Consider the following 11,237-nt stretch of genomic DNA (forward strand, 5'->3'; position numbering starts at 1 on the left):
AGTCTTTTTTTCCCTACTTATTCTAGTAGCCTCGAGGGGTTATTCTAGATTCACCGAGCTAGTAGGTGAGCTCACGGGGCTCAAACCGTGGGTGTTGTTAACAGTGGCCCTAGCAAGAGCAGTGCTTCGCAGAATCTACCACCGGATCGAAAACGCGACCCACTGAAGAGATCCGGCGAGAAACTCAATGGGCTATGGCTATAGGTTAATTTACTCATCGAGCCCTTCGTCGCAAGCGACGGGTTCGACGAGAACGGTGATCGGTGCTTGTGGTACTTAAAAGCACCGTTAATGGATCGGGCGGATCTGTAATGACGTGCTTAGGGCAAGTAAGCCTAAATTCGACTCATAATTTTATGCCATAGCATAACGTAACGCGCGTAGCTATTCCATAAAACAAATATAAAACGTCGTTATAATATTGACGTTCGAAATCGCAATGCTTGTAATTGTTGATGGTATAATTATAGAATTATAGTAATAAATGTTTTGAACTAATTTTGTATATCCCTACCAACTACCTATTGATTAATGGCAAGTGTATGTGTTGTACATCAATAAAAATCCTCACACGACGGTAAATCAATTATTGTAGGTTGTGAAATGTAAGATTTCGCTTTTGATCGATACCAATATAAATTTTAACAATATAGAAACGAATTGCCACATTTAAAATATTATAATAAAATTTTCGAGTTAGGTAAAAACATTGGTTTAATTCTGTCTTCATAAATAAAAGTAGAAATACAAAAACGTTTTGAAATAAAGTGACAAAGTGCTATTAACAAAATTCTTGGTAAGATTTTTGGATTGCAGTTCTATTTTGTTTTTTTTTTTCGTTAGTGAGAGAATCCGATGGACCAATCAAGATTTTAGTAATCCGAATGAAAGATAAAACATTTTTATTAGCCGTAAATTGAAAAAAAAAAAACAACTTTAAATTGGAATAGGAAAACGTCCGGAGTATAAGGTGCATAATTCCAAACACTTTAAAGTTTGGTAAATTGTTTTGTTGGTAAATTGTCTCTAATTATCTAATACAATTATTGCTTTCTGTACACAATATAAATAGTTATTATCGTTTCCATTTACATTTTTAACTGATGCACGGTCATACGCGAAAAAAAAAGTCGTGCAAAACAACATAAAGTCCTTTTTAATTAGATTTATAAAAATAATACAGATACATTATTTATTAATCGACATTCATATAAACCAAAGTTTAAATAAATAAAAAAAAAATCTAAAATTTATTCATTCAAATAATTTATTTGGTTTTCATTTTCGCTATAATTTTATTATTCGGTCAAATTTGATCCAAAGCACCGTAATACTGAATAACGCTATGTTAAAATGACATAAGTGTCTTTTGCAATTCCATCACTTTGACTTAGGATCAGCCAGTTAAAAACAGACAAGTCAGTGAGAACGTCTTGAAATACCACAGCTCGTTTGGTGTTGTAATCTAACTGCAAGTTATTAGTGTAATTAAAAACGAACGAAATTTAAATATTAGAACAGATAGTTTGTTGGGTCAAATCAGTTTTGACATTATCGAGTTAAATTTTTGCGCAAAAATTTTGACACAGATTCGCAATGTTAGGTTAGTGTTGGCCATTTTGCTATGTATCATTTATCAAGGAGACAATTGTGAAATTTACTGATTCTTTGTGTTTTGATTCATAATTATGTTCTATTGAGAATTCTAATGAATGTTTCTCTAGCTCTTGTAACCGTTGAGTTCGTCGTCAATAAGCTTTAAGGCACATACGTTGTCTTTTATCTTACCCTCCACATTGTTTCCCGATTATTACAACTTATTCTTCTACTCTTTTGCTGGTGTTCCCGAGTGCTAATCAAGCAAAGCCCATACCATTTTGTAGCCTGACTTCCCTACAGTAAAATGTACCGTAAAAAAGTTGTCGTTTAAAACTAAACGAGAACATTATCTATTACATTAATCGAAGTCAAGTCCATCAATAAACATTGATAATTAGAACTAGCAGCATTTTAAATAAAGTAATTTAGATCAGGTCGAGGATCGTGTAGTTGTTGGCCCTGAGCACTGTTCGACACGGCAGACGAGCCTTCAATTACAAACTTATCCAAACCGCCATCTCCAGCGTAAGGCGCTGTTTATAAATCACATAATAATGATACTATATTTATGTATAAAGTCTCAAGCTAGTATAATATACTATTATACTGTGGTTTAAGTTAATATTTATTATTCATATTAATATGTGAATTCATATTTCTGCCGTGAAATAGTAATGCATTTCGATTTGAGGGGTGGGGCAGCCGTTGTAGCTATACTTGAGACCTTAGAACTTATATCTCAAGCTGGGTGGCGCATTTACGCTATAGATGTCTGTAGGCTCCAGTAACCTCTTAACACCAGGTGGGCTGTGAGCTCGTCCAGCCTAGGCAATTAAAAAAAAAAGTGATATGTTATGCTAATTATAAATCGAATACCGAATACGGCTCTGATTATTTTTATTTTCAGCGAACGGCAGATGGGTGAGTAAAGCGTATATTTGGAGACGTAAAAGGCCTATATTGATAATTTGTGATACAGCAGAGCTCACGGCAAACGACTTGCTTATATGGCTAGAGAATCTCGCACGAGTACATAACTAAATGGTTAATCTGTGCTCAAACTAGAATGTATTCTGTGATCCGTGCGTTGAAAATGTACTAATCTATATATATAAAAATGAATTGCTGTTCGTAAGTCTCGCTAAAACTCGAGAACGGCTGGACCGATTTGGCTAATTTTAGTCTTGAATTATTTGTGGAAGTCCAGAGAAAGTTTAAAAGGTCGATAAATATGAAAATGCTCGGAATTAAATTAAATAAAACAATTTTATTTTTCCTTTGATGTGTCCCCCGTCGGACGGATTCCTTTTGTTTGTTTTAAGTGTATTTTATACAAACGTTTAGGTCTTTTATTTATCGATTGAGGCACTACGAAGTCTGCCGGGTCAACTAGTATGAGGTAAAATTAAACACAAAAATGCCAAATTTCTTTAACAAAGATACTGATTTTGAACGGAAATGGAATCCGGATCCTGTGGTACGATAGGGTCACTCATCACTAGACGAGACATTTTAATAATAGTCTTTACGACTATAGTTGCATTGCATATTAGATGATAAGCCAAACGACCGGCTTCCGATCCTACTGTCTCATGAATGATCCAGTCGCCCTTAATTGCTGAATACATCTAAGGAACCCACCTTAAGAGATGAATTTTAAGCATCAGTCTTTTACAGTACCGTGACTGCCCTACCCTTCAAGACGAAACGCAATATTACTTCACTGCAGTAATAGGTACTTACTTATCCGTGCCGGCTCACAAGATGCCCTAGAACTAGTTATTGCGCGAATTAGAATTTTTGCGGGTTTGATTTTTATTACACTGATTAACTCCGTGGTCCAGTAGTTAGCTACCCCGACTGTTGTGCTAATCGTTGCTTCCATTCCCGCATCGGGCATACATTCGTGTGATGAACATGTTTGTTTGCCCTTTGTCTGGGTGTTTAAATTTAGATATTTTTTTATGCTTAGGTTGGTGGACGAGCTCACGGCCCACCTGGTATTAAGCGGTTACCGGAGCCCATAGACATCTAAAACGTAAATACCGCCACCTACCTTGAGATATAAGTTCTAAGGTCTCAGAATAGTTACAACGGCTGTCCCACCCTTCAAACCGAAACGCATTACTGCTTTATTACTGATTCACGGCAGAAATAGGCAGGATGGTGGTTTGAAGGGTGGGGCAGCCGTTGTAACTATACTTGAGACCTTAGAACTTATATCTCAAGGTGGGTGGCGCATTTACGTTGTGGATGTCTATGGGCTCCAGTAACCACTTAACACCAGGTGGGCTGTGAGCTCGTCCACCCATCTAAGCAACAAAAAAAAAAAAAACCTCTCTCTTCGGGGTCGTCGTACTCCCTGACGGGGGCACGGAGCGGGCCTCGGGGTAAACCCCACTACCCGGGCAGACGCTCCCTGCCACATAGGGCAGGGGTGAAATAAATGCAAGACTGGATTGGGGGGGGGCTGTTCGCAGCGTGCCTCGGCACACTCACATCGACAAAAATACATACATATATTTAATACGACGGGCTTGATGATGCAGGAGGAGTGGTGCCCGCGGACGGCGCACCCCGGCGCCGGCTGCTGTCCTCTGCTTCCTAAGGCTATAATTTTTTTTTTTTTTTTTTTTTTTTTTTTTTTTTTTTTTTTTTTTTTTTTTTTTTTTTTTTTTTTTTTCCCTTATTATCTAACTACAACTAACTACTAACTAAACTAAACTAACTAAACTACTATATACAACAGGGACAACAGTCAGCAACCGTGGGGCCCGCCACCGGCCCCATGCCGCGGCCCCACCTCTACAAACCAGAGGAGGAGCCGCGGCACTAGTTTGGCGCTCACCCGTTCTGGGCTCCCCAAAAGGGGAAGACCATCGCGGGGAGGGACCGATGTTAAACACTCCCCAGACGGGGGAGTGGTCCACCCAACGGGGTGGGAAATGGGTCCCCATAAGGGGGCACCCCAACGATGTGGGGGGACATGACGAGTGTGGACAGCTCAGTCCCATGGGGGCACTCATTATGAGCACTCCCATATCACTCCGATTAAGCCGACTATCTTACCATAGCCGGGGGTTCCAGTAGCTCCCTTGGTAGCGCCCGACCATCAGGTGGTCTGGCGTGCAAGGGAGCTATATTGTGGAGGTGCTCGTGGGGTCCACCGTCAGCCCGCTCGTAAAGATTACGAGCTAGCCTCCGGATGAACTCCTCGAGCGACTCCACATCTAGATCCCGGGCGATTACGTCATTTCTGACGTAACGCCCTGCTCCGACTATCGTGCGAAGAGCCAGATTTTGCTGGACCTGTAACCTCGCCCGCATACCCTGCGGGATGAGGTGATACCAGGCCTCAGCTGCGTACGTGATACGGGAACGGACATACGTCTTATAAATGCCGAGCTTAGTCCTGACCGGCAACCTGGAGGCCAACACCGGCTGGAGGAGGAATCTCGCACAGCGAGCGGCCGCCAACGCCTTATTGGCGTGGGCGGTCATCCTCAAACTCCGGTCGATATCGACCCCCAAGTACCGGACGCTGGATCTAAACTCGACATTAGCGCCACGGAGACTGAGCTGTCCCGGGACGACTGTTGTGCGGACCGGACCGAAGAGGATAGCCGCAGTCTTCCCCACGTTGACCGCGACCCTCCATCGGTCCAGCCACTGGGGCAGTAGGTCCAAAAGCCTCTGCATCCTCAAAATGGCCGCAGAGGGGACGTTGGATGACGAGAAGTAGGCGCTGTCGTCGGCAAACAGCGCCAACTTCACGTCTACTTCCCACGCTTGGAGGTTACCCTCGAGCGTGGGAATGTCGTTGGTGTAGAGAGCGTAGAGGAGTGGGGCCAGGACGCTTCCCTGCGGAACTCCGGCCGTGACTGGGCGCACCGACGACTTGGCGCCCTCGACCGCGACAAAGAAGGATCTTCCCTCCAGGTACGACCCCAGCAGTCGCACGTAGGCGTGCTGGAGGTCCGTGTTCTGCACCAGCTTGTGGATCAGTCCCGCATGCCAGACACGGTCGAAGGCTTTCTCGATATCGAGAAAGACTGCGGCCGTGTACTGGCGCGCGTTGGACCGATCCGCCAAGTGATGCATGACGCGGACCAATTGCAGCGTTGTCGAGTGACCGCTGCGAAACCCGAACTGCTCGGGTCTGGGAAGGATGTGCGGCGACACCCTTCTCAGCAGCAGCCTCTCGAACAACTTGCCCACATGCGACAGCAAGGTGATCGGACGGTAACTGGAGGGATTTCTCCTATCCTTGCCGGGTTTGGGCAAGGCGATAACCTTGCCCAATTTCCAAATTCCCGGGAAGTGTCCTGTGGACAGAATGGAATTGAACAGCCGTGTCATGTATGACACGACCGTTTCAGGGAAGTGGAAGAATGCGAGGGAGGGAATACCGTCCTCGCCCGGCGCCTTGCGCCTCTTCATCCGCTTGATGGAGAGGCGCAATTCACTGGGAGTGATGAAAACATCATCTCCCAACGGTGGCACCGGGGAGGAGAGTAGGTTCGCTACGCTCTCTTCCACCGATTGGTGGAATGCGGCCTCTGAGGGTGCAGAGTCATTCGGAACGAACTGCCGCTCCAGCATTGCGGCCAGGACATCGGCGCGGGCCTGAGCCGAGAAGCATCGGTTGCCCCTCTCGTCCACGAGTGGACAAGTCGGGGCAGGCCGATTTGAGAGCTGGCGGCAAAGTCGGTGGAGGGACACGGAAGAGGGGTCCTCACGGGCCTCCTCAATCCGTTCCTCCCACGCATAGCCCCGAAAGGAGCTAATCTTCGCCGCCAACTCCGCTTCCAACTCATTAAGCTCGCGCTTGATCCTGGGACAACGAGTTGTCGCCCAGAGCCTCCTCAGGCCCCTCTTCCGGCGAATGATCGCCTTCAGATGGGCCGGGAGTCTACCTCTGGGCCCGCCGCTGGGCACAAGAGTCGTCGCCTGGTCAATCGCTCCCCTGATGGAGTCGACAAGGCGGACTGCCGCGTCGTCGACCCCCTCAGGGGTGTTGGGGTCCTGAATTACGGGAAGGTCGACTAGTCGTCTCTTAAAGAGCTCCCAGTCGACCTTCGGTCGTAGGGGCGAAGTCGCAACCCGGGTGAGCCCCATTCCCAGTGTCACCAGGATAGGGAGATGGGGGGTACCCAGGTCGTACAGTGCCTCGATCGTTACGGGGCACCGTAGCCCCTTATGAACACACACGTCCAGCACATCGGGCTGGTATAGCGCGGCGGTCGGGACGTGCGTGGGTTCATCAGGGCCGACCACAGAGTAGTCGCCCCTATCGGCATCTTCTAACAGCCGCCTGCCCACTGCTGTATTAAGTCGGGAGCCCCACGCGACGTGCTTCGCGTTGAGGTCCCCGACCAGCAGAGCTGGGCGGCTGTCGTAATTCAGGGCCCGTCTTATATCCTCAGGGTGGAATTCAGGCCCCGGGGGTCTATACGCGGCATAAATCCGCATATCTCCCCCCGAGGTGTGTACCCTCACACCGACTGACCTTGTCGATGTGAAGGACAGCAAATCCAACTGATCATGCACCACGTCCCGCCTGACAAGGGCCGCAGTGCCCCTGAACGGCCGCCCGGCAGGGGTAAGCTCGTCACGTCGGTACATGAAATAGTTGGGAATCCTGAACACATCCTGAGGTTTTAACAAGGTCTCCCCCAGCAGCAGAACCTCAGGGTTGTACTCCTGGGCGAGAACCAAGAGATCGTTTTTTCGGGATCTTATCCCATCGGGGTTCCAATAGATGATGCGAAGCTCCTGGCTAGCCATTGAGCCTCGCTATCAACTGGTAGAACCCCGACAGGATAGCCCCGATAGGGCTAGCGCCGGAGGCGATCTCGCGGATGACTCCGGAGATCACCTCGGCCAAGTTCTCCCAGAGTGCCAGCAGCCATGCAGCAAAGCCGGCAGGCTGAGAGGCCTGTCGACCGCTGCGGCGCTCGCGCTGAGGGCGGGGGGGAAGGGGGGGCTGACTATTTAAGTTATCTAAGTTATCTAAGTTACCTTCGGCCGGATGGGCCGAAGGCAATTGCGGGCTTGTTGTCGGTAATTGGGCTGGTGGGGAGGCCTCAGAGACCTCCATGGTTTCGACATGGGTTCTCGATGGGGGATCCGGCACTATAGGCTCTGGTATGCCCCTTCTTGCTTTCTCTTCCTTTTTCCTTGCCTTTTTTTTCAATTTTTTGCGTCTATTCTTTTCCCTGTTTTTTGTTGTCGTAAGACCGCTAGTCGGGCAAGGTGTTTGTTGTGGCAATGGAGCAGCAGTAGTTCGACCACGGGGAGCAGGAGTAGGCTTGGATTTGGTTGTCTGCCGTGGCGGGTTGGCCTGTGCCATCAGTGTAGACGCCGATGGCGACGCCTCCACCACCACAGCAGACGGAGCGGAGTGGGAAGGGGGGGGGGGCTGGGAAGATTTCCCTTTCCCCTTCCCCTTCCATTTTGGTACTGGTTTAGATGCCGGAAGAGCTGCACTCCCCGCTCGAGGCGCCTGTGGCGCAGGAGGAGGGACGGTTACTCCCATCATCCTGGCCCGTTTGCGGTAGACCGCACACCGTCTGTCGACGGCGGAATGGTCTTTCCCGCAATTAGCACAGGAGAATGGGCCGTCCCTCGGCCTCGGGCAGTCCGCTACGATGTGCTCCCCGGCACACCTTACGCAACGGACCGCACGATGACAGTTGTAGGAGGCGTGTCCGAAGCCCTGGCAGCGATGACACTGCGCAGGTCCTCGGGTTGGACGCCATCCTTCCACCGTCACCCCCGGCAGGTACAGCAGTTCGTTGACTGCGTACAAGCGGGCGAGACCGTCCTTCGAGAGGTGATCCAGGGCTACGTGAAACACGCAGCCCGGACGCCCTCTCTGGGACCTAATGCACCTGGCATATCGAGCCGGGAATCCCAGCTCCTTCAGGGCATTGACGATTTCTGCCTCGTCGGTGTCGGCAGGGAGGCCCCGGACCGCCACCTTCGAAGGCATCTCCTCCGCCAGGGCGTAACAGTACCATTTAATGGCACTGTCCCTGGTAGAGGCCTCCGACAGGTAGGCCTGGACCGCCCTATACTCCTCCACCGACGTCGGCAGAAATCTAAAACCGGCGCCGAAGGGTCGCGCCGAGGGGGCGCGGCCTAGGCGCTCCCTAATGGCCGCCATGTGGCGGGACCAATTTGGAAGGGCCTCCACCATAATTGGCGGGTGTCGGCGCAGTACCTCCTGGGCACGACCCTTCGGCCTCGGGGGAGGAATTTGTGAGGATTGGGAAGTCCTCTGGGTGGTGGGAACACCTGGCCTAGCTGCCATGGCAGCATAGGAGGTAGAAGGAGTGGGATTGGGCTTTGGGACGTGTGGTCTGGTAGACTCGAGGTCCATATACCTGGTCGAATCCAGGTTACCCGCCGTGCCGCTTAGGGCGGGGGCACCTCGGGTTGAGTCTACCGGGATAGGGGAAAGCGTTGGGGAGGGAGAACGAGGAGGGGATCGTTGTTGCCTTAGGGCTATCCCTGTCCTGGCGGGAGCCCTAGGTTTCGGAGTTGGTTTAGCTGGGATTGGACTCCCAGAGGGGGACGAAGATCTGGACGAGGAGGGAGTGACTGATTCTGTCGAGGAATGAGCCGAGGACGTGGTCGAACTATCCTCCCCCTCCGATCTGGAGGAAGGGCCTAGTCTGGGACGCTTGTCCTTATCGCTCGATGAGCCTCGGTCAGACTCGGACCTGGCCTTCTTCCGCGGCCGAGAGGGCCCAGAGGGATCGGTCAACGAAGGAAGGTTATCTTCCTCCGGTTCGATCCTCAGAGTCCTCTGGGCCGCGACCGAAGGCCCGGGCAGACTGTCCGTCCCGAGTCCCATCGAGCCTATGCGAGCTGCTGGCGTTGGTTGGTATCTGCTTGATTGAGGCATCACCTGTCGTCCCTTGTGAGACGGGCCGGGAGTGCTGATGAGCGGGGGTGAATTTCCCCCAGACATGATATTAAGGTCTAGCAGGCTTAATTGGTCATTGGATCCCCAGGGAAATCAATTCGGTCAAGCTGAATGTTTTTGCTAGTTACCGACCGACCATATAAATAATATTCAAGGTAAATTGGTAACAGTAAACAAAAATTGAATTAGAGTAACTAAATTTAATATTAAATAATAAGATTAAAAGACTGTAATTTAAATGGACTAATAACTATTTATGGGTAATGATAATCAAATGTACATTAAAAGATATGGAACAATAGTGGGGTCAGTGAGTATCCACCGCTATAATAATATACAATAATAATAAATGAATTCAAAAACTAAATATAATACTACTGATAATACTACTAATACCAATTCTATAAAACAACATTTTAATTACGCTACTATAAATCAATAAATGAATAAGAAGTATAATGTGTGTAAATATATATGTAATTATATCTATTCCTCTTTCCGGCCAACACGGACTACCCCAGCGTATGTCGACAGACCGGTGGTCCCAGATTTGACGGTTCCGAAAAATATTCGGGACCGTGAAATCCCCACCTTCCGGTCAGCCACACCACACCCTGCAGCAACCCAGTCAACCAAGTAATTAAAATAGAATAATAATTAAAATAAACTATAACCTAAACAAAATTTCATAAAACTTGAAACTTGAAGAACCTGTAAACAAAAGGATGGCGGGAACACCCTACCAGAACCCTACTAAAACTACAAAAAATAACAAAAGGAAAACTAAATAATTACTGTATCTAATAAGAGACCACTTAAGAAGGTCGGCCGGTATACCAGAATTTACTATCTACGTAAAATTAAATGCTAAAAAAATATTATGCTAAAAGTGGGTAGATATGAAAAAAATTTTTTTTAAAGCTACAGCAGCGCCAATTATTTACACAGTACTATATTACAAAAATTAATTTAATTTAATTTAATCTAAGTTGTAAAAATAATGAATGAAACTAATCTAAACTATTCTAAATTTTAACTAAGCTAAACTGGTATTACAGGGGTTCCAGCGCCATCAAACCTTAATAACTAGACCAATTTACCGGGTTTAGTGACCGCCCCGCCTAACCCCGAGGGGTAGGAGAGGACTGGGAGTGACACAGGGAGGCCAGACTCGATGGCGCTAACGTTCGCCGGTTTTATATCCAAATAAAACGGCGACGCAGCTTTCACAGGCTGGTCGACACCTACCCGTATTAAACTGGTGTTTAAAGAAAGAAGTGTCGATCCACTTACCTGGTCCCGGGTCCCGCGTTTCACTGCTCGGAATGTCTCCACCCCGAAACAGCACCGCTAGATTCAACACACGCACTTTGGGCACACACTGACTGCACAGCACAACACAGCAAGGGGCCACTTAGCCTGGTGTCCCGGGCAAAAAAAAAAAAAAAAAAAAAAAAAAAAAAAAAACCTATCTGCGCGGATTCGCAAGAGGTCCTACCACCAGTAGATATAGGTATGTATATAAGTGTGTATGTCAGTCTCTGGTACCGATAACACAGAGAATCCTAAATTCGGGGCCGGACAAACGTGCGCGATGTGTAAAAAAAAATATACACGAAAATGAAGAATAACATTCTTTCAACCTGGATGTCATGTCAGGTTACTATCTTTTATTTAGAAGCCGGAAGGTATCAGTGATAGGATT

The 11,237-nt window shown here is 47.9% G+C and overlaps 1 protein-coding gene across 1 annotated transcript; it reads right to left on the reverse strand.

The window, feature by feature from the left end:
• Positions 1-2,010: 2,010 nt before the first annotated feature.
• Positions 2,011-9,577, reverse strand: LOC134201030 (serine/arginine repetitive matrix protein 1-like). The gene is made up of 4 exons (XM_062675090.1): positions 8,825-9,577; positions 8,409-8,593; positions 7,621-8,267; positions 2,011-2,132 (listed from the first exon to the last, which is right to left on the reverse strand). The coding sequence occupies exons 1-4, from the start codon at positions 9,575-9,577 to the stop codon at positions 2,011-2,013; spliced, it is 1,707 nt and encodes a 568-aa protein (XP_062531074.1).
• Positions 9,578-11,237: the final 1,660 nt, after the last annotated feature.

This window comes from Bombyx mori, chromosome 22, assembly GCF_030269925.1.
Source record: "Bombyx mori chromosome 22, ASM3026992v2".
Lineage (NCBI taxonomy): Eukaryota > Metazoa > Arthropoda > Insecta > Lepidoptera > Bombycidae > Bombyx > Bombyx mori.

What these genes read in the sequence shown, in the direction of transcription:
- LOC134201030 (XM_062675090.1), bottom strand. Translation starts at nt 9,577, where the DNA reads ATGTCTGGGGGAAATTCACCCCCGCTCATCAGCACTCCCGGCCCGTCT. An exon ending in AAGGACGGTCTCGCCCGCTT is followed by an intron (nt 8,268 to 8,408) that starts GTACGCAGTCAA and finishes CCGTTGCGTAAG; the next exon opens with GTGTGCCGGGGAGCACATCG. An exon ending in TTCGGCCCATCCGGCCGAAG is followed by an intron (nt 2,133 to 7,620) that starts GTAACTTAGATA and finishes ATTTATAAACAG; the next exon opens with CGCCTTACGCTGGAGATGGC.